The sequence below is a fragment of the Phragmites australis genome, chromosome 6 (genome assembly GCF_958298935.1).
Source record: "Phragmites australis chromosome 6, lpPhrAust1.1, whole genome shotgun sequence".
NCBI classification, from domain to species: Eukaryota; Viridiplantae; Streptophyta; class Magnoliopsida; order Poales; family Poaceae; genus Phragmites; species Phragmites australis.
In genome coordinates this window covers 7,079,693-7,101,495 of record NC_084926.1, presented here as the reverse complement: position 1 = coordinate 7,101,495, position 21,803 = coordinate 7,079,693, and the positions used below count along the sequence as shown (strand labels likewise).

The following is a 21,803-nucleotide window of genomic DNA, read 5'->3' as shown; positions in this document are numbered from 1 at the left end:
TCTTCTATTCATATCATGTTCTTCATTGATTTTATGTGCCATTAGTTACTGCATTAAATATATGAATATGTCGATGTGTTTTGATACTTATCTTTTCTTCTTTCTTTTTTTTCATATCTCTTCACTTACCTATTGAATCAAGTGAAGCATTGACATTTTCCTCTTTAGATATGTGTACATCTATAATCAATTCCTTTTAGCATTTATATTTGTTTTTCATGAATCTGCACCTTGGCCAACTTAGAAAGTGAATATGTATATATATGTAACTGAAAGCAATCTGTTGCTTCGTCTGTTATGTTCCTCTTTAAATTTTGATCCTAGTAGCTTATAGAACAAGATAGTATTGTCCCTTTCTGCTTGTGGCTAATGGCATCATGACACGAAGTCTAAAGTTTTGACAGGATATTTGTATATACATAATAAAAAATTCTAATCTATAATCAATGTGCAGATTCACTTTGTTTCATATCATGTGTAGTTTGATTACATCTTTTCTTGATATTGATGCTTTGATACTGAAAATTCTGAAATGATTTGTGCGTCCACTTTTGTTCATCTTAAATTCTGAAATGAAATACCTAAAAATTCTAAAATTCTAAAATGCTTTGATATAGAACAGAAGATATGTTTGCTATATAAACACATTTGTTCATTTGTAGTATATAGGTGTTTAAATGAGACCACTTAAATAGATTTTCTCTTATGTTTATTTATATTTTGCTTATCAATTGTTGAAATGCTGCTATTTTGCTTATGCAATGTTGTTGATATAAATTGTTGTGCTCATATACAGTATGTATATTATGAGACTACATTCTAATTTTGATAATTTAGTATTGAAAGTTGAATATGTGTGTACTGTAAGTTTATGTATTATGCCATCATCTACTTTATAGACATTGTTTTAATTTATCTTAATCTTTGTGCATATTTTATAACAAGATGTCTGGTGGTTTTCTGGATGGTTCGAGACACACTAGGATGAGCCGTCTGATGGCTCAGTACCTTAGCCTTGTCTAAGGACCGCATGATCGTCTTCTTTCTATTTCTGGCAATTAAGTTCATCCAAACAGGTGGATGATTGTTGTTTATGTTTTTTATTTTACTATGGGCCCCAACTACAACTTTACCATCGTGTTTGACTCAAGGAGCGGCAGATGCTTTGTTCTTTGTGAGACTTATGCTGATGCTAATTATCTGCATCGCTATTTATTTTTTGTCAATGAGCATGCCAACCATGAAGAGATTTGTGATACGGTGTATTTCAACAGTGTGCTCAACCTCAACATCTACCATCAATCTCATGACGAGGGCCTTCAGATGACTATCAGGCATGTCAACTAGTCTTGTCGTTGATTGTTGATGACGTTACAGGGGACCTGCAAAGTTATCTAGTTATTTCAAGTTATGTAGTTTGTGGCATCAAAACTTTATATTATTTGATGCCTAATTTAGGTTGAATCACTTTAAATTATGTTCTGTGATATTAAGATATCTACTATGTGTTTTAATATAAACATATTCTATACTATATAATATATTCTATTTAGTTCTCGGCATGTTCATTTTTTTTTTCTTTCAGAAGCTCTCAAGTACAAACAAGTCTATTTTATTCATATTAGACTTGTTTCATTTGTTAATAGGTAATATTTATGTTTTATTTAAATTGTCTTACATTATTTGGCCTTTAATTGAATGATTTGTTTTGTCAACCTGTCTTTTTGTATGTGCTGTTGGCTGTTAGTTGTCTTATGTTTAATGATTTCTGCTCAAATTCTTCTGAAAAGATGATCTGGATCACTCATATTTATGTAGCCAGCGTATCTATATAGTTCATTTTAGATTTATTAACTTGGGTCTTTTATTCAATACAGTCCAATATAAATTTGCTTTAAAAGGTCATTTTAGATTTATTAAGTTAGGTTGTAAAAGGCTAGCATGTTTAACTCAAATAGAAAAATGGGTTTATTGCAGGCTCGTTATAAACAAAGATAGATTGTTATTAGGCTATAAAAGGCCATCATATTTAACTCAAACAGAGAAACAAGTTTATTGCGGGCCTATTATAAACAGCAACATATTAATGGATCTATTTTGCGCACCCGATAAAAAAAACAAGACAGATAATTGTATTAGATCTTCTTGGTAGGCCCGTTAAAGACAAATACAACTATAAATATATGACCGTTGGATCTTCATCCAAAGGTTAGATTAGTTGACTGAAACATATCTCTGTTTTCAGTCGATTGAAAAATAGTCAGGCCCATTTTTAAAATATATAGAAGATAAATATTGAACGTTGGGTATGGAAAATAAATAATTAGATCATATCTCTGTTTTCAGTCGATTGAAAAATAGTCGGGCCCATTTTTAAAATATATAGAAGATAAATATTGAATGTTAGGTATGGAAAACAAATAATTAGAGATTAAATATATTTTTTAGGAGAAATGAGATTCAATTTTGTATGATGACCATTCGATCAACTCAGATGAACGGTAAAAGTCGTCCAGATATATTATAACTGCTAAATTATATATAGGAGTATGTCAAGCGCTAACCTTCGTAGGGACCCATTGTAAGAGTATTCCTCGATTGGTTTGGCATAAAAATTACGAGACACACTGACGCCGCAACGGCACGCTGGGTGAGATTGAACGACTCGGACGGACCGTTGGATCACGAGATCAACCGTCCAGATGTAAGTAAAATCTACCCTACATTCGCATCGTGAACTTGTGAAACGGTTTAGAAGATGAAGTGGCATGAACCTTAATGTCGAAGACAATGAAGTGACATAAAGATGGTAAACGAAATAATCTCTCTGGCTGCGCAGCCGAGGTCAAACAAGCACAGAGACGTGAGACATGCATCTCTGAGAGGGACCTCCCGTGGCCGTGCACCCACACACTGACACACCCGGCGCCAGCGCTGCCGAGTTCACGTTCACCTCACCCTCGCGCTCTCCTTCCGCAGCCTCACCGACGTGTGCGCTGTCTCCTCGTCGCCGACTATTCGCCCGTGGGCGCGGCAGCTTCTGCGCGCGCGCGGGCGTGCTGGTTGCTTCCTCACGTCTCCTGCCGTCCTGCGCCACAGCACACAAACGCCGGCCGCGCGTCGCTCTGTCTCGTTCTAGGCGTCCACTGGCAGCAAGAAGATCGTCGGCGTGTTCTACAAGGGCGGCGAGTACGCCGACCGGAACCCCAACTTCGTCGGCTGCGCCGAGCACGCCCTCGGCATCCGCAGCCTCGTCGTGTCACGTCGCATGTTACTTGGCGCGCGCGCAGAGCTGGAGAAGCACATCGCGGACGCGCACGTGCTCATCACAACGCTGTTCCACCCGGCGTACGTGACCAAGGAGCGGATCGGGCGCACCAAGAACCTAGAGCTGCTACTCACGGCTGGGATCGGCTCCGACCACGTCGACCACCCGGCGGCCGCGGCCGCCAGGCTCACCGTCGCCGAGGTCACCGGGAGCAACACGGTCTCGGCGGCCGAGGACCAGCTCATGCGCAACTTCCTGCCGGGCCACCGCCAGGCCGTCGCCGGGGAGTGGGACATCGCCGGCGTCGCGCACCGGGCGTACGATCTGGAGGGGAAAACGGTGGGAACCGTCGGCGCCGGCCGTATCGGGTGGCTGCTGCTCCAGCGGCTGAAGCCGTTCAACTGCAACCTGCTCTACCACGACAGGCTCCGGATCGATCCGGCGCTGGAGAAGGAGCTCGGCGCCGAGTTCGAGGCGGAGCTCGACGCCATGCTGCCCAAGTGCGACGTCGTCGTGCTCAACATGCCGCTCACCGAGAAAACAAAGTGAGACTCACACGAGATCGTCACCAGTGCAATCTTCTTGGTTCTCATGATAGCTTGTTGCTTTGATCAGAGGCATGTCCGACAAGGAAAGGATTGCGAGGATGAAGAAAGGCGTGATCATCGTGAACAACGCTCGAGAAGCGATCATGGATGCGCAGGCGGTGGCGGACGCTTGCGCCACCGGGCACATTGCTGGTATGTATTCCGCGCTGCTCATTGATGCTCGAGAGATCGATCGATTCGTCTGAATTTTTTTGTATTTCTGATCAGGATACAGCGGCGACGTGTGGTACCCTCAGCCGGCGCCCAAGGATCACCCATGGCACTACATGCCGAACAACGCCATGACCACTCACATCTCCGGCACCACCATTGATGGCCAGGTCAGTGGGGCATCATTCTCTGCTTTGTGGAGCTAACTACTAATCTGACGCAGCTAAATGTACTAAGCATGTTCATGCCGAACGATTGAAACAGCTGAGGTACGCGGCTGGGATGAAGGACATGCTGGAGAGGTACTTCAAGGGCCAGGGCAGAACTACATCATCAAGGAAGGCAAGCTGGCCGGTCAGTACCAGTGAGCATTATGAAGACGCAATTGGATGGGGAAAGCCTCGGCGTTCTGAGACTATATGCATGGCAATAACCACAAATAAAATTGCTATGATTCTGCATTGTCGTCATGGCAGCAATGGCAGACATGAACGAAAACCTGTTGCATCTTCCAACAGCTTTCTTCCTGTACTTGGTTGCAGCCTGCTATATCGAATAACCTTGCTAAAAGTAATACAACAGCATGGTTATGTGGCCATTTTATTTACCTACAGAATATTCTCTGAATGAAAATCTTGCTAAAAATAAGCCGAAGAGTGAAATAAAACGGACTAAGAACTAGTCAAACATAAAAGTTTATTGAAAACTGATTGGCTCTTGTTGGTTTGGGCTTAACAGATGTTGGAATGATGCAATCTCCTCTCATAGACTGCATCCATTGTACAACCAGCCTGACGCATACATAATCACGAAGTACTCCAATGCTTCCATCAATATAATGTGTGCAAGTGCTCACAATTGAAGTGCTTTCAGGCCTTTCATTAGTGCATCAGTGTGCTCAGGTTTCCCAACTGAAATACGAATATACCCCTTCAATTCCTTCTTGTCATAGTGGCGGATCATCACTCCCATCTTCGCTAGGTCTTCCTGAAATATTTGTTAAGAAAAGTACGTGAATGATGTTGCAAATTTTATACTGTTTCAATCATGTGCATTTTTTTTAAATGCGAACTACAATAATCATATGCAGACAACTAATCTTGGTCTCAAAGAGACAAATAGATAACTAATCTTCAGGTTCCAAGTTCTGACATTTTCTAGCATCAAAAACACATTAAAAGCGACTCTGATATCTCAATGGAATAAGATGGAAACATGTTGTATGCAACAATAAGGAAAACAAACCTTTATTTTCTTTGCATCCTTTCCTGATGTCACCTCACAGAGAATAAAGTTAGAATGACTGGGAAATGGTTTCAGGAATGGTATTCCTTTGAGAAGATCATACAGCCTCTCCCTCTCTTGTAACAGCAAATTTTTCACATTCTTCAGTAATACAAGGTTAAACAGAAGCACACTGAGTTAGCTAAAGTCAAATTGTGGAAACAATATTATACTAATTTAGTAAAAGAGGTACCTCCAAATAGGCTGGGTTCTGCAAGGCAGCACATGCTGAAACTTCTGCTGCCACAGAAACATTATAAGGCTGCTTGGCCCGCCACAAATACTCAATAATGCTTAGAGGAAATGCTCCATAACCCACACGAAGACCAGCTAAACCTGCATCATTAATAACCTGTAAGACATTCCTTATCCTTTTGGTTCATAATTGTGTAGCAAAAGTGTCTTCCATTTGTTCAAAGCAAGTAATTTTAGTATCTGGTGATTGGCAATTGCAGCTTACATGAGCTAACAATAAAAGTACATTCGATGATTGGCTTAACCATTTCCTTATCAAAAGCCCAGACAACACACCATAATTTGCATTAAAATATCCAATTATAAATGGACATAAAACTAGAAACCAATCAGGCGATTAACAGGCAGTGTCATGAGAAGAAAAACATATGAAATTCAAAATCCCGTAGTAGTGAAGTTGTTAATTTGTTCTGAACACATTAACCTGAGCATCTTAGCTAAAAAGGACAGAACAAAAGTCACAAACCTGCTCGTTTACTAAATGTCCGGAGAACTATCAAATTATCATGCATCTTAACCCATGCCATCCTTGACTGAATGCTTGAAAACTCGATATAAGCTTCATCCAGCACTACAAGTATCGGAAGATCAAGTATCTTTAAAAGATCCTCATCGTTGATTACACTGAATAAATAGAATAAAAGTAATTCAATAAAATACAGCAATCTGGACAACAGCCAAACAGAATAGCCCCACTCATGAATGACAAAGATATACCTGCCGTCTGGATTGTTTGGAGATGTCAGAAATATGCATTTTGGGTTTTCCTGTTCAACCACTTTGACAATACCAGCGACGTCTAGGGAAAAATCAGTAAGTCTTGGAACTACATAAGAGAATGGTGAACAGTGCCCCAAAAAAAACGTCAGAATCAGAAGATGCATACAGTGTATACAAAATCATTTTACGACAGAAGTCAAAATTAATCAAATAATCATGGAAGGTTTAACAAATAGAAGAAAAAAAATAAAGAAATAACTAGCTACCCTTGATGACAAGTGCACCATTGACTGAAGCATCGAACTCATACATTGTGAAAGTTGGAGGGCAATCTACAATTTTGTCACCTGGTTCAAGTACACATCTGCATTTGCAACATTTATGAAATAGTGGATAACTCAACTTTGAGATGAAGATATCAACAAAAAAATAGGCATAGAACGAGCTAGGCTCTAACCTCATAATTAAATCAATTAGTTCATCTGCACCACATCCAGCAAGTATGTGCTCAGATTCAAGTCCAGAATCTTCAGCAAGAGCAGCACGCAGGTGTCTGCTTTCCGGATCAGGGTACACATAGGGGAACTTTAAATTACCTAATGCTGTAGCCACCTGTACAGGAACAGGTATGCATTAGTAACATACAACAAAGGGAAGGTACTATTAGTGTACTTGAATCAGCACCCTAATTATCATGAGTGGACTTTGAATTAGATTTTTAGGATTCTTTCTTAGTATTGGTTTCTGTTGCCCTTGTTTAAATGCTGATTGTTAAGAATGTGTTGTTTCCCTTTTCCGACAAAAAGGAGAGAAAGAATGTGTTGTTTCAACTACTAGATTACTGGTTATATCCGACAAATCCTTATATATTACAAGAACTCACCTCCGGGGGTGGACCGTATGGATTCTCATTTGCATCCAACTTGATTATGTCCTCCGGTCTACGTCCAAGCCGAGCAGACAGCACCTAGCAAGAGCTCCCATTTTCAGCGAATGTAAAACCACTACACGGTATCAAGGCATAGCAAGTAGCAAAATCAAAAGTAAACTTGGCAAACTATAGAAGCTAAGTAATTTGCGCTCCGTTCTCAACACAAAAGCAACTCGCCAGGGGGCATTTCCACGAGCACGTCGCGAGCATAGCCAAAGGCGCCGCCTTTCCCCAATACAAGCGAGTCTAAGAGAGAGGAGCGCGTAGCAATACCTCGAAGGGCAAGATGGGCTGGTACGGGGCGAGGGTCCTGAGGTGGAGGCGGATGAAGGAGTCGCCGGTCGGCCGCCGCTTCGTCTCGGCCGCCGCCGCCGCGGGCTCCTCCACCGGGGCCGCCGACGCCACGGGACGGAGGGCTACCCTGCCCGCCGGGCCCCACCTCGCGCCGGCGAAGTGGGAGGCGGCCGGCGAGGGGTTTCGGATGCGGAACCGGGTGGAGCAATCCATCAATGAAACCCAGCCTGACTGGGGTGGTCAGTCAACCAAACAGACTGGTGTCGTAAAGCGGCAGAGGGCCAAAGTGAGATAGAGGGGGGCGCCTTGGCCACGTGAGGACTGAGCACAGAGTTTTTTTTTTATATAGTTTTGCCACTCCCTACAATGGGCTTCTCCAAACTGTCATACTCTACATAGGCTTTTGCCAAAATACCACTATTTTCGTTGACATCTTGATTGTTTTGCCATTTTGGACTTTTGCCTTTTGGGGAGGCCGCGACGGCGAGATCGATGGGACGGGTGGTTGCCGGAGTTGAGGAAGAAATTCGGCGTTGACTCAATTGAGACGAGATGCGATTGGATCGAGCGGAGAACCATCGCAGGAGTTTGATGTGGTGATGCTCTAAGCATTGAAATGGCTTAGGGACATCGAATTCGTATGAGCCAACTACGGTCACTGAAGTAGAGGTCACATCGACACCAACAGTTGAGACGAAGGAGGAGCTCACGAGAAGATAAGGGGCAACCTATTCATTTTCCGTGGCTGGAGAGTGAAAAAGAAAACGAAAAGGTATAAAGAGATAGAAATAGAAAAAAACAAATGTGACAACAAAGAGAGTGACATTTTGACGAAGCACACATCAAAGATAGCAGTCTGACGAAGCCCATCATAGAGAGTGGCAATATGTAAAAAAATCCTAAGGAGACCAGCGGGACCCATGAGCACCACGTCTTGGCTGCACTTTGAAATGCATATCAGCACGGACCGAGAGACGCGAACGGCGGTTAACACAAGGTGCCCGGGTTGGCAGTGGGTTGCTTCTTGTGGTGTCGTGCTTTTCAGGAGCGTAAAAGTAGGGCTTTCTACGGTTCTGCCACGGCTGTGACCAGGCGACCGGTTACCATGCACACATGCACTTTGGCAGTGGCACGGTTGGTGCATACGGATCAGGTGCGTCACTTTTTTTTTTGACGAAACATGGAAGAAGCGCTGCCCATTCATTAAGAAGAAGAACAAGTTGAAAGTTTTGGGAGATTACAAGAAGGCGCCTCCCAATACGTCCATGGCGTGGTTATGTTATATACGGATTACAACACTTCAAAATTCAATGTTTGTTTCATCATTTGGTAGCCCGAGACGGCTCTGTGTCAAGTCTATGCATCTTCCCCTGTCGTCCATGGCTCGTGGATAGCCTATCTTCGTAGGTCGACCTCCTCATTCGTCTTGTATGCCACCTGAAGCGTATTGAGCACTCTGTCTTCGGTTTCGTTCTCTCCAAACATTCCACCATGTGTACAAGATTATACCACTTTTTTTTTTTGAGAAAAAGCTTTGGGAGCTTAGATTTTATTCATCATAAGAAGTATTACAGCCATGATGAATCTGGTGCTCTTGCTACCCACAGACACCTTATCTTCCTGGACAAAACTTGGCGAGCACATAAATGAGTTCCTGCATTAGAAGTTTTAGGTACATAGCAAACTTTGAACTCCTCTAAGCTCACACTAAGCTCCATTATTTCAGCAAAAATACCCATTAATTCTGATCTCTGAAACTCTTTAGCTCCCATAGATCAGGTGCAGCACTTGTCGAACTCCGGCAATGCACCGCACGTTAGCACCACCACGATCACCGCGGTAGTTGTGAAACCCTCTCTGATCACAAATACATGATATTTTAGACAAGATATGGTTAAACTTTTGAAATTTTGACCGTCAATAATTTTTAAAATATTTAATTTCAAAACATGAAAAAATATATTTATAGATTTGTCTTCAATATATTTTTATAATATTATAAACTTATTATTCTGTATAAACATATTCTAGTTAAAAATAATAGTCAAAGATATGCATAAAAGATAACTTCATATCCAAAACTTTAAGTATTTTTGAGCGCGGAGTACTTGCGTAGCTTATTCACCTCTTCACTGTTTATGGATCGCGTCTGCACGGGCGTCAACCTCCATTCCGTGTTAAGGTCATGTCGTCTTGTCTTGTCAGACTGTCAGTTGTGTGTTCACGTGTAGCTAGGGGCACTATGCTGGTTTAGCGCGGGGAATCTCAGACGTGTTCGTTTTAACTTTGGAGCTGGCACGCCAGTACGCCACGGTCGATGGTCCATTGCGTGACGTGATCCAATCATCAGGAATACAGTTACGGGTCGTCGCTTGTCAGTTCAGGAATCAGGATCCTCTCGGCCGATTGACCGGCTGACGGCCACCGGCCGCAGCAACTAGCATCATGCTTTGTTGATCTCAATTTTTTTTAAACGGAATTTATATCTCAATACGCTGTGATTATTCTTTCTGCCGTGATCATGGTTCATGGCATGTTGATATGTACATTGAGTATATGCTAACTAGAGGATGTATGTAAGCGCTACTCCGAATGAAATCCTTTGAAAACTCATTTTTACATCGTCGAGTGCACGACGCTTGGATCAAACCGTTTAGCCTACTCACATACTCTCTCTAACGCCACAGGTAACCTGAAGTCTTCATCCATCCGATCATCTCCTGACGCCGGGCGCTCCTGCTCCGGCCGGCCCCAGAAGCTCCCGAACCAGAAGAGGCCTTCCTGCTCGACGATCGCCTCCCACACGCTGTCGTCATCGACCGCGAAACGTCTCTCTTTCCAACCATCGCCGCCGTCACTGCACCCAACTCCGATCCCAAACGCACCTCCAAAACCGTCGTCCAGGTCCAGCAGCTCCTCCAGCTTCAAGCCTGCTGATGCCGGGCAGCCAGCTGCCTTCGCCGGCGCTGGTCTTCTCCTGTGCCATCTCCTCAGGACGATCCTCTTGGTCTTGACGACCACCTTCTTGGGCAGCCTGACGAGGAGGAAGACGGTGACCTGCAGCACCAGGCACGGGCAGCAGCAGCACACCACCAGGCAGTCCATGGCCACCAGCCCGGTCTCCGCCGCACAGGACGACATTGGTGGACGGAGAACAATTGGGGAGGCAGGAGCAATTGGGGCGACGAGGGAGGACGAGGGCGAGGTGGCGAGGGCATGGAGAAGAGCTTAGCCTGACCGCATCGGTTGCTTGGACGAGTGAGCTAGAGGTTAACGTTGCTTGAGCTGCCCGAGTTGAGGAATCGATTTCGTTGATTCTTTGAAGCGACCTCGCCCGTTAATAGGGACTAGGTGTTTCTTGTTCTCAAGCTTGGCCTACGCATTAAGACATGGAAGAAAGCAAGGCACGCGTCAGGGCAAGCACACATATTGTGTGAAGCGAGTGCATCGGTCACGTGTTGTTATGTGCGTTTCCGTTACTACTGGTTAGTTGAACGATTTCTCTGTTGAAGCACACAGGTACATGTACACCATGGAACTGAAAGAAATGCGGTTTGAGAACTGCTACCAAGACTTGCAACAGCAGCCAATGGCGGGTAACCAACTAAAACATCGACCCAGTCCCATCAAAAGCTATGGAAAAAGCAGGAAAAAATGATTGCCATCGAACCATTTGCAAATACGCCAATGAATATAAGGGAAATGGTGCATTTATAGAGAGAGATTCATATATTCCAATGATTTAGAATTAAAAAACTTTCCATGACCTCGCCGTCATGTTTTTGGTGCATGCTTATTTGAGTAACAAAGAAATGAAGATATATTGTTCATCAGGCCTCTAGCCCACGAGTGAAAATAAAAACAGTGCCTTTCTCTTGAGGAACATTTTATTCAAATGCCAGATCAAAGTTGCAGACATCAGGAAACCATTAGCATTTCCTCCACAAAAAAAGGGGGAAAAAAAAAAAGAAACCGTTAGCAGTGCAACCACTGCATTCTGATGATGTTTTATCCAAAAGGCAGTTAGAATTCAAGGGGTTGCCTCAAGAACGACTCCATTTGCTTCGCCCTAGTCTTGATCGACATATCAAACACCTTCTGCCCGAATTCAATCACTAGACCTCCCATGATGCTGTAGTCAATCTGCAGAGAAAGAACAATGGATGATTAATCCTTCAAATATTACTGTCAAGGCTTTACACATAGCTCGTGGATCAAGTAGTTACCTTCTGTTCAACTAAAATTGTTTTATTTTTTCCAAGGATATCTTGCAAGGTCTCCTTGAGTTCTTTCTCCTCCTTTTCAGGAAGTGGCTAACAGCAGAAGAAAAATGTGTCAGCAAGAAAATTGATCTGGTGTCGCACATACTCAGGGAACTGTAACCCCGTACACCTCTACCTATTGAAGATCTGAGGTAAACAAGCTTCAAATCATTCTGGAATGATTTCTCCGCATTTTGTAGAAGCGAAGGTTATCAGAATTTTATGGGTGATTATCAGTGCAATATTTGCTGGCTAACAACTATGATTAAGCATGTCAACTTTTTTAAAAAAATTGCACGTCACTTGAGAGTACTCAAGGCCATTCAGACATTTGCCCTATAAGTCTATAACACTTCCAAATGCCAGTCGTGAGTAGATACAGATACTTTCTTAAGTTTGAAACTTCAAGGACATGAGTTTAACACAATGTCTGCCGATTTTTCAGAAACAAAAAAAAGAGAGCTTCTTTCGGCTCTGTGGTTAATGGATTGGCAAAAGAAAACTTAACAAGACAAGAACGATTTCAAGAAAGTCACAAAAAGCAAAGTTATCCATCAATGAGTCGTTTCATAGACATCCAATCAAGCAATGTGCATCATCAAACATTTCTTTTAACATGTGAAGGGAACTGAGCTATTCGACCAGATACTGCAATCCTGATAGCAAGAGAGGGGAAAATGGAATATCAACTTACAATAACTGTCCTGACAACAACCTTCACCTCCCCCTTATGTGCCATGGTCAAATCAACAAATCTCTCTGCAATGCGCTCAATATATTTCAGCCTTCCATTGTCCGCCAGGACAGCTTCATAGAACAACACAATGTTAGGCACTGACAAGATAGTAATAAGTTTGGAACAAATCATATACATTTATCATACCGAGCACCTTCAAAAGTCAAAACAATCTTTTAAGAGGAATCCTTCAACTAACTAGTTTGGTAACAAGCATATAATTGATTATATAACTGCCCTTCTAAATATATTACTTCGCATGGCAAATCATCATAGCAGATCAAGATTACGAAAATGATTGCTATGTATTAATATGGAAAATACTAATTGGAACAAAATGCACTAAAAGTGACTCAATACATTTTATATGGTTCATCAGTAAGGCATGTACAGAATTACAGCTACCTCCCAATCAAACTTTTTTACTATCTTGGGTGCATCAAAGCGATTAACTCATTATAAGCAAATATAGCTAACTTAAGGTAGGCATACAAAGATGAGTGGGTAGGAAGCATACCCAAGAAATTCTTTGTGACATCCGAAAAACCAGCTTCAGCAAATATTTCGATTATAGCCTTCACCCTGGTTTCTTTTGGCACTGACAAGTCCTTTATAAATTGAGAAAACATTGGGCTCTTCTTGGATGCCTCTACAACAGTTTTAATCTCAAAATCAACTTTGTCCAACACGTTTCCTTTAGCTGCTGTAAGGAACAGTGCACTAGCATAATTGCCTGTGCCACCATACAGAGCTTCTGGAACCTATTGACATAACAAAGATAAATAATAAGATTACCGGCGACATGTAGGGACTAAGGAGAAAAGAAGCACGTCTCAAGCTGGCAAGAACAAATAAACTTAAATGGAGAAATATTGACGACGCAATTCATATGACCTACACAGATAACAAGGAACAAGAAAATGTGTTTCCCGGTAGAATCAACATTATAATCCCATTCCTTAACTACATTCGCAAACCATGGGGAATATAGTACCTTGATCTGCTTCCCCGTGGGCTTGGCCACCTGCGACGCGAAGCCCCTCGAACCCTGCATCACAACAAAGAACGAACACGTCAGAGTCCCCAAAAATTAACCCAAAAAATCACATGGAAGACTCAGAAATCCACCCACAAAATACTCCAAAACATCAGGGACATACACAGCAGACCTAGATCGGATAGAGGAGGACTCGGGAAGCCAATCGAAATCGACGGAAATGGATCTGTTTTAACCACAAAAAAAGGGGGGTGAGGAGCACGGACCTGGGCGACGGCCGCGAGGTGGTTGCGGAGGAGGGGGAGGCCGGATCTGAGGTGCCGCGCCGCCATCTCGTTCCTAGGGTGCGGGTGGGTGGAGACCGGGGTGAGGAGCAGGACGAGGCTGCCGCTGGTCTCCAAGAAGGCGAGGAAAAGGAGGCGGCGATGCGCGAGGCGGCGCTGCGGGCAACCACAACGCCTGCGCGCGGCCCAGCAACTCCAAGATGTTTTGGGCCCTTCAGTCCAGGTTTATGGGCTGTGCTTCGGGCCTAGGGATGAAGTTTTGTATTATTATTTTTCATTAGATCGACTCAAAACTAAAAAAATAAAGTAGAGATTTTCTCTCACCTAACAAAGTTGAGAAAAAATAAACTAAGTAGTAACCTAGAACTACCCATTAGATATTCACTTACATCCTTATTAGGACTTGATGGCCCTCATTCGGCTCAACGGGCCTATCGCCCTAGATTTGCTTTTCTCTTTTGAGATGGACTCAAATTAGTTCATTTTTCTTCTCAATGCAACGGAATTTGGGCTCCGCGTACATCCAAACAAGTCTTTTTAGGAGAAATGTAGCCAGCTTGAAGCTCCAGAATTAAGCCCGGGTAAAAGCAGCAATGAAAAGGATGGAACAAAGTAGAGCAGTGATGTTTGCAACTATGAGACAAAGATGTAGTGCTTCAAGGGAAAATAAAGAGAGAAAGAACGACGAATGTAAAGTAAGTGCAATACTTCATAGGTAACCCAGCATGCTAAGCAAGCTGCACATCACTGACTATGATCAGTGAGCCACATGCCCCTTCTGATTGTACAGGCATTTTGGAAAGTCCTCAGTGCATGCACCCTTGCAACGGAACGTGTTTCATTGTTGCAAGTCTACACTATAAAAAGTGAATGCAAATAATTCGATGTTCATAAAAAAAATCACACGGAAGAACCAGCATCTTCAGATCTGTAAACATCTGTAAATAATGTTACACATCTAGGAAACCAGATTTAATTCAGTCCTTGTCATTGCATCCGAAGGCCGATATCGTATTGCGCCCCCCCCCCCCACACACACACCACCTCCAGAGCTAATTAGGAAAGCACAATCAAATAACATATGCAATAAATCACCCATAAATGCGGTACTTTCTTCCTGATTGTACTTATTTCCTTCCTCATTCCTTCGCACCCCGGTCATTTCAAATTAATTAGGAGGCCACAATCAATCACGCCAATTAGAAAAGCGCGATCACATGCAATCAATCACCCTTGATTACGGTACTTCAATTCTTTCCTTCCTTCTTCCTTCGCACCCCGTTCCATCCCTGGTCCGCTTCACCATCCTCATTAATCCCGCTACCGTCAAATTATTTACAGATTTTAGAAAGATATTGAAAAGTATCGTTTAGTATTCTATTATAGAAAAAGCAAATTTCTTTGCTGCAATTGTATCGTTACCACCGGCTCCTAATGGCGGTTTCATATGTGAGCTCAAGAATTTGCCTTTTTCCATTAATTATGTCCCTATAGAATGTAATAAGATAGCACATGCTTTAGTAGCAATGTGTTGTTATTTTTGCAATGTGTATTTGACTATATATTATTTGTTATATCGTTCATTTTTCTCCTTGATACTATAAAACCATTATAGTATATGTTAGCTTATCAAAACATGCATAGTAGTATCGGTTACTTGATTTTTATGTTAGATCCCATTATAATATGTGTCTGTAAAATTCAAAAACCGTTGTTTGCTTTTAAACACGGGATATTATAGAGCTGCCTAGTGTAAATAAACAAACAGATTATGCATACATGACCCAAAAGGGATCTGCAGCTTGCTTTACTTTTTTTCGTGTTTTTTTGTTACGTTCTCCATCTCTTTTCTTCTGCACCAAAACATTGGATTCAGATGTGTTCTTGTAGCTTCTCTTTTGAACACAATGTACTCCGTAGCATGGATGTGGCTACCAACTATCCCACTGCGCGCCCTTTCCATGTTACTCTGCACTCGACCGATCCACACAAAAGCCAACCTCGCAGACTTTATCCTGAACTTTACTGCACCTGCCCCTCTAATCCTTTGACACATCGCCGGGTCGCGAAGCAGGTGAACGCCTTCGCCGAAGGCTCTTGTTGCCTCCGCCTCCCATGTCCCATCCCATGCTCATCTCTCATCCTACGTGCGTATAGCACAACCTCCTCCATCAGCTCGCTCAGCTGCTCACTAGCCGTCACTATCGTTCCATCGCCTTGCTCTGAATGCAAGCATGGCGGCGACCACCACGACACCGACGATGCCGGCGACGGTCACGCCCCTGCCGGGCTACGGCTACCAGGGCTCGGCCGCGGGCGCAGGCGCAAGCGTGGCGACCGTGCCTGGGCACAGCTCGGGGTCCATCGGCACGTTCTTCGCCGTGCTCGCCGCGGTCCTTGTGCTCACCTTGCTGTCCTGCGTCTTCGGCCGGGTGTGCGCGGGTCAGGCCGAGGGGCCCGATGAGCGGTACGACTGCACGCGGCTGGCCCGCCGGTGGTGCGGGTGGCGGTCACCTCGCCGGACCGTGAAGCGGGAGGCGCAGCCGCCGCCCGTGGGGGAGGTGGCCCCTGCACTGCCACAGCCAGAGGAGCCGTGAAGAAGCTGCCACCGCCGAGGTTCATGGCTTAGCCCTTTCCTCTTCTCTTCTTGAGTTCCAGTTAGCAGCATAGCCAGCCTGATAGGAGAAATAATCAATGAAATTAAAGGCTTATATATATATATATATATATATATATATAGGAAAACTAGTATGTACTTCTGGGTGTATGTACTCCCACCTCTCATATACCACTTTTACACGTGTGTTATACTTCTTATCACTTTAAATATACTTCATTAGTAATTATAAGATACTACAATACAAATCCCACGAAATTTTTTATGAAATTCCATGATTTTTATCTTAATTTGCGTATATACTTCTTTTATGTATAAAAAAGAGTATATAGCAAAAATGAAAGGCTAACATTGAATTTTTTTTCATACAACTCATATTGGAGTATCTTAGAATTAGTATTAGAGTATACTAAAAATGATAAAAGAGTATAAAGTGTTTGTTTAGGTGGTATATTGCATGTGGGAGTACATACTCCTAGGAGTATATAGGACACCTATTCTATACTCCTAGGAGTATGTACTCCCACATGCAATATACCACCTAAACAAACACTTTATACTCTTTTATCATTTTTAGTATACTCTAATACTAATTCTAAGATACTCCAATATGAGTTGTATGAAAAAAAATTCAATGTTAGCCTTTCATTTTTGCTATATACTCTTTTTTATACATAAAAGAAGTATATACGCAAATTAAGATAAAAATCATGGAATTTCATAAAAAATTTCGTGGGATTTGTATTGTAGTATCTTATAATTACTAATGAAGTATATTTAAAGTGATAAGAAGTATAACACACGTGTAAAAGTGGTATATGAGAGGTGGGAGTACATACACCCAGGAGTACGTACTCGTTTTCCTTTCAGTTTTGCTATATACTCTTTTTTATACATAAAAGAAGTATATACGCAAATTAAGATAAAAATCATGGAATTTCATAAAAAATTTCGTGGGATTTGTATTGTAGTATCTTATAATTACTAATGAAGTATATTTAAAGTGATAAAGAAGTATAACACATGTGTAAAAATGGTATATGAGAGGTGGGAGTACATACACCCAGGAGTACGTACTAGTTTTCCTATATATATATATATATATGTTCTTTGCATCCTCTGTTCTTCATGTCACTCATGAGTCATGAATCATGACCGATGATTGTTCTAGATTCTTTTGAACTAAATAGAGAAAGTTTTATCCTTTCAGATATCAGTTTGTCTGTACTCTGATTAATTACAACGACATACATAGACTATTCCTGGTTCTCCTCACACTGTTGCATACACACTTTTCAGTTGACAAATCTGAAATCATATCAGACTGAATGCTGAAGCTGCAAACCGTGGTGACGATCGATATGAGTGCTGATCAGTAACTGAGTGAACCTCACTTACAGAATTGTAATGATAGTTCCTTGCAATTGGCGCAGTATTAGATTCGAGGCCAATTGTGCCGAGAAGTTAGGTACGCCTTGTATGCATGGTTCGGTGATGACAATAAAGGACGCACTCCTAACCCCACATGGTTGACAGAATTGTCCGAGAACGCACTCCTACCACCACCAACAACAACCATTCTCTTGTCAAATCATAGATGTTGCCGCCCAAGATCCGGTATTGTTGTGTTCGGGTCTTTCACGGTTGCTTCCGCATGTACGCAAGGCCTTCGGAAATGGGACCGAGAGAATCGATTTAGAATTACATGCTAGATTGATCAGATACTTGACAACGACTGGACAACAGCTAAAGCAGAAGCACAACCAGGTAATGATTCCAGCTCCATTTCGAGGATACAGATCGAGACATCAAGTGCAGTCTCGGCAGGCGGCTGAAACGATTGCGTTTGATCCCAGCGCCACGCCTGCCGCCCGCGCAATCCCGAACCCACGGCACGGCCTAAGGCCGAAGCCCACAGTTGCCATGACGACCCAAAAGTCAGGACAACGTAGGAAGACGCGGCCCTTTTGCCAGGCAGAACCGCGGAGTCCACGGTGCGGCTCGGCGCATACCAGGCTTACCGGCCCGGGCGGTTCTGTGTGTCCCCGGCGCACGCCAAATGCCTCCGTCCCGTCTCTCGAGCCTGGACGCGTCGCATCCTGGATCCTGGGTTACTTTAGCCATCTCCAACGCACACGGGACCCGGCTCCTGACCACACACAGCTCGTGTCTCGCGGTGCCATTTTTCAATCAGTGAAGCTTGATGCGGTTCGTAAATTCCAAGTGGCCAAGGCGCCCTGTCTCCTACTACGACAAGAGACGACGTACGGTTCCAATCCAGTGGACATCATCAGGACAAACCGGTGAAACAATATATGGGCTCATGTCATCACGACAAAACTGTATACTGTACAGCAGGACAGGCAGCCTCGATCCACGCACAGCAATGGCGCCACGGCGTTGACGAACACGTACCGTGAGCCTTGAAATACGCCCGGAGCGCTCAGTTGACGTGGATCATGGGGTGCAGCGACGCCGACGCGGCACTACTATCGGCCATCGAGTAGCAAAGACGAGTAGCACTGTCGTAATAGTACGTGACGGTGGAACACGTACACTACGCGACCGTCAAGTCTTGGACTCGCAAGCTGGTTGTGCTCGTCGCCTGCTCTTTTACGTGCACGGACCTTATCTGGCAGGCGATTCCATGCAATAACCCGGCGGCGCTAAAGTGGGTGATCACCATTTATGTTGCCCCCTGCACCAATGCTATCACGCATTTCCATCCGACTTCTGGTGGACGACGTGCTTTGGGGACCGCCGCGGCGCTGCCCCTCGTCTGATCGCCACAGCTTGAGGCTAGCGTGCTCGTGAAAGCTGCGGCTTCTTTAGAAAAAGAACTCGGGCACCTGATGAATGCGTTAGTTTCTTGGTGAACTTTTGGCAAATCTCGATTGTCTCCCGCGATAGTAGCGGCAAGTAAAGCACGTACGGCAACACAAATTGAACATGTATCTCGATTCACAATTGTGTTTAATTTTTCGCTTTAGCTAGGTGACTGAACCTCTCAGGCAGTCGCTATAGCATTGAGTCCGATGCCACTACTGGTAGTGTAGTACTAGTACGAACCAGGTGTCAGCGTCGTCACGCCCCGTGCCCTCTCCCATCTGCCGCCGCTGCAGGTACCCGCGCGCCCCTTTCACCCGTCCCCCACAACAAACAAACGCCCGTGCACGTACGTGGTGGGCCGGTCGGTCGGTGCGGCCACCACGTACGTCCACTCCCTCTCCTCGCGTACGTACGTACGTACCTCTCGACCGTGCCGGTGTACTCACGCCGCCGGCCACCCGGGCGTCCCCAGCGCGCTTGCCACTGCCCAGCCGCTTTTGCCGAAAGCGCCTGACTGCTTGAGTCGCGCGTGCACCACCTAGCTGCCTGCCAGCCTCTTAAAGCGTTCGGCGTCGCCACTAGAAGGAGCCCATCAAACACTCGCGCCGCGCGCCCGCACGCACGCCACGCAGGGGAGCTGAAGTGAGCTAGAGCTAGCGAGCTTAGCCGTCCATCATGGCGAGAGCCTTCCGCGCAGCCTCCCCGCTGCCCCTCCCCAGCTCGAGGAGCGCCACCGCCGTTACGAACGGTGGCGGCGGGGGTGGAAACTTCACCTGGCTGACCAAGAAGCGCTCGAGCAAGGCGCCGCCGCAGCGCGGCGGGCAGGAGAGCAAGGTTGAGGAGCCCGAGGGGGCGACCGCCCCCGCCGGGCCCACCGAGCAGTCGTCGTCGAGGAAGCGCGCGGACGCGCTGGCGCGGCTGCGGTCGGCGTTCCTGGCGGCGATCACGCACCGGCGTCGGCGGCGGCAGCTGGGGTCGTGCGTGACGGGCACCATCTTTGGGCGGCGGCGCGGGCGCGTGCACGTGGCGCTGCAGACGGACCCTCGCTCCGCGCCCGTGCTGCTGGTGGAGATGGCCGCCTACTCCACCGGGTCGCTCGTCAGGGAGATGTCCTCGGGCCTCGTGCGCCTCGCGCTCGAGTGCGAGAAACCGCCGCTCGCCGCCGGTACGTACACTGAGTCACTAACACATGCATATACGGCGAAATGATCAGTTCCGTTGCCGCACCGAGAAAGATTAACATGGCAAGAACCTTTTGCAGGGGAGAGGCGGAGGGCGCTGCTGGATGAGCCGACGTGGCGCACGTTCTGCAACGGTCGCAAGTGCGGGTTCGCGGTGCGGCGGGACTGCGGCGCCGACGAGTGGAAGGTGCTCAGTGCGGTCGAGCCGGTGTCCGTCGGCGCCGGCGTTCTCCCCGACGACGTCGGCAGCGCCGGCGCCGGGGAGGGCGACCTGATGTACATGCGGGCCCGGTTCGAGCGGGTGGTGGGTTCCAGGGACTCGGAGGCGTTCTACATGATGAACCCGGACGGCAGCGGCGGCCCGGAGCTCAGCATCTACCTGCTACGAGTCTGACCGGCGGACGGCAGCCGCGGAAAATGCTTCAGTTTGCATTCGACTTTGTACGTAAGCATGCATGCATAGTTTGGGCTTGTGTAGCCGTGTTTCACACTTCCATGTAATTTGGAGGGTTTGGCCTTGGTGTATGTACAATATTACCGATCGGTTACATGCTTAATTACTTTGGGTAATTAGCTCCGGTGTGAGGTGGCGTGGTTCTAGCTAGGTTGGAGCTCTCTCTCTTTGGTTCTGTGATCAAATGGCTTGGGAACCTGAAGACTAATATCGGGGACTGTGCTGCATGATAAAATTCGATCGAGAACGTGTTGGTGCAGTGTAGGTTCCTGATGCGTTAATTGATCCACAGAAATTATATGAGCAAATACTATACGCCATAAGTGTGATGCGTACGATTGTTTAATATTGTTGTATCTATTCCTTTGTTGAATCTAATACCTTAGTACCGTTATACATCCAGAGGCTAAAGCCCTCTACCCTCGGATGTACTTATATCCGACATTGTGTCTGGAACGAGAAAAGAAAAGGAATATAAAGAAGAGAAAAAATCACGGTATCTAAAACCAGTTGAGTTAGGTTCAACTCCTTATCAAAATCTCATCACCGTAGACAAGAGAAACTATGAACTTTTGCCCCTTTTTCTCTCCATTTACTTTCTTTTCAACTAAAGCTAATAACTACTCTTCAGTGTCGCTCCTATATTATAACACTTAAAAAAATCAGAGTGGATATATCCATTCTTTTTGCCCTCGTGTGGGCGCAGCCGAGCAGCAACAGAGAAATAAGTTTATTCTGAAGAACAAGTCGTGATAAATTATCGAAATATTGATGTACCAACCTAACGCACGGAACCTTCAATTAGTGGATTCCCATTTCTGAATCATGATGGACGTGAAAAGTATATTCCATTCTTTTGTCCTTGTTAATTTATACATATACCTCACTACTTTATCATCTTCAGACTTCACTAAGCACACCAATGGTTATCAG

General features: G+C 44.9%; 5 protein-coding genes and 1 pseudogene across 6 annotated transcripts; 3 read left to right on the top strand and 3 right to left on the bottom strand.

Annotated features, from left to right (window-relative positions):
• The first annotated feature begins 1,110 nt into the window (after positions 1-1,110).
• On the top strand, positions 1,111-4,516 carry LOC133922900 (formate dehydrogenase 2, mitochondrial-like; annotated as a pseudogene).
• A 189-nt stretch (positions 4,517-4,705) lies between these two features.
• On the bottom strand, positions 4,706-7,788 carry LOC133921407 (histidinol-phosphate aminotransferase, chloroplastic-like). 2 transcript variants are annotated; one of them, XM_062366259.1, is made up of 10 exons: positions 7,771-7,788; positions 7,490-7,740; positions 7,169-7,252; positions 6,743-6,897; positions 6,552-6,649; positions 6,283-6,391; positions 6,032-6,189; positions 5,504-5,646; positions 5,272-5,412; positions 4,706-5,013 (listed from the first exon to the last, which is right to left on the bottom strand). In XM_062366259.1, the coding sequence occupies exons 2-10, from the start codon at positions 7,721-7,723 to the stop codon at positions 4,879-4,881; spliced, it is 1,257 nt and encodes a 418-aa protein (XP_062222243.1). In that variant the 5' UTR covers positions 7,724-7,740; positions 7,771-7,788; the 3' UTR covers positions 4,706-4,878. The 2 variants fall into 2 exon arrangements, with proteins under 2 accessions (XP_062222243.1, XP_062222242.1); XM_062366258.1 differs by lacking the exon at positions 7,771-7,788 and having other exon boundaries at positions 7,490-7,764.
• A 2,193-nt stretch (positions 7,789-9,981) lies between these two features.
• LOC133921406 (uncharacterized) lies at positions 9,982-11,210 on the bottom strand. The gene has a single exon (XM_062366256.1). It carries the CDS (start codon positions 10,649-10,651, stop codon positions 10,169-10,171), a length of 483 nt encoding a protein of 160 aa, XP_062222240.1. The 5' UTR covers positions 10,652-11,210; the 3' UTR covers positions 9,982-10,168.
• Positions 11,211-11,360: 150 nt separating this feature from the next.
• Positions 11,361-13,936, bottom strand: LOC133921405 (ATP synthase subunit O, mitochondrial-like). Its single transcript, XM_062366255.1, has 6 exons — positions 13,772-13,936; positions 13,503-13,556; positions 13,026-13,269; positions 12,467-12,579; positions 11,737-11,823; positions 11,361-11,653 (listed from the first exon to the last, which is right to left on the bottom strand). The coding sequence occupies exons 1-6, from the start codon at positions 13,835-13,837 to the stop codon at positions 11,534-11,536; spliced, it is 684 nt and encodes a 227-aa protein (XP_062222239.1). The 5' UTR covers positions 13,838-13,936; the 3' UTR covers positions 11,361-11,533.
• Positions 13,937-15,592: 1,656 nt separating this feature from the next.
• LOC133920403 (uncharacterized) lies at positions 15,593-16,522 on the top strand. Its single transcript, XM_062365025.1, has one exon. The coding sequence runs from the start codon at positions 16,024-16,026 to the stop codon at positions 16,384-16,386; it is 363 nt and encodes a 120-aa protein (XP_062221009.1). The 5' UTR covers positions 15,593-16,023; the 3' UTR covers positions 16,387-16,522.
• A 3,081-nt stretch (positions 16,523-19,603) lies between these two features.
• LOC133921404 (protein MIZU-KUSSEI 1-like) lies at positions 19,604-21,225 on the top strand. Its single transcript, XM_062366254.1, has 2 exons — positions 19,604-20,400; positions 20,497-21,225. Exons 1-2 carry the CDS (start codon positions 19,911-19,913, stop codon positions 20,808-20,810), a joined length of 804 nt encoding a protein of 267 aa, XP_062222238.1. The 5' UTR covers positions 19,604-19,910; the 3' UTR covers positions 20,811-21,225.
• The last annotated feature ends 578 nt before the right edge of the window (positions 21,226-21,803 follow it).

Excerpts from the sequence above, each read along its gene's own strand:
- LOC133921406 (XM_062366256.1), bottom strand. The coding sequence starts at position 10,651 with ATGTCGTCCTGTGCGGCGGAGACCGGGCTGGTGGCCATGGACTGCCTG.
- LOC133921407 (XM_062366259.1), bottom strand. The coding sequence starts at position 7,723 with ATGGATTGCTCCACCCGGTTCCGCATCCGAAACCCCTCGCCGGCCGCC. Across the intron at positions 6,898-7,168 it reads CATACGGTCCACCCCCGGAG|GTGGCTACAGCATTAGGTAA; the intron begins GTGAGTTCTTGT and ends GTTCCTGTACAG. Across the intron at positions 5,014-5,271 it reads AGGATGCAAAGAAAATAAAG|GAAGACCTAGCGAAGATGGG; the intron begins GTTTGTTTTCCT and ends CAAATATTTCAG.
- LOC133921404 (XM_062366254.1), top strand. The coding sequence starts at position 19,911 with ATGGCGAGAGCCTTCCGCGCAGCCTCCCCGCTGCCCCTCCCCAGCTCG. Across the intron at positions 20,401-20,496 it reads GAAACCGCCGCTCGCCGCCG|GGGAGAGGCGGAGGGCGCTG; the intron begins GTACGTACACTG and ends AACCTTTTGCAG.
- LOC133920403 (XM_062365025.1), top strand. The coding sequence starts at position 16,024 with ATGGCGGCGACCACCACGACACCGACGATGCCGGCGACGGTCACGCCC.
- LOC133921405 (XM_062366255.1), bottom strand. The coding sequence starts at position 13,837 with ATGGCGGCGCGGCACCTCAGATCCGGCCTCCCCCTCCTCCGCAACCAC. Across the intron at positions 12,580-13,025 it reads TGTCACAAAGAATTTCTTGG|CTGTCCTGGCGGACAATGGA; the intron begins GTATGCTTCCTA and ends TGTTCTATGAAG. Across the intron at positions 11,824-12,466 it reads TTGTTGTCAGGACAGTTATT|CCACTTCCTGAAAAGGAGGA; the intron begins GTAAGTTGATAT and ends TTCTGCTGTTAG.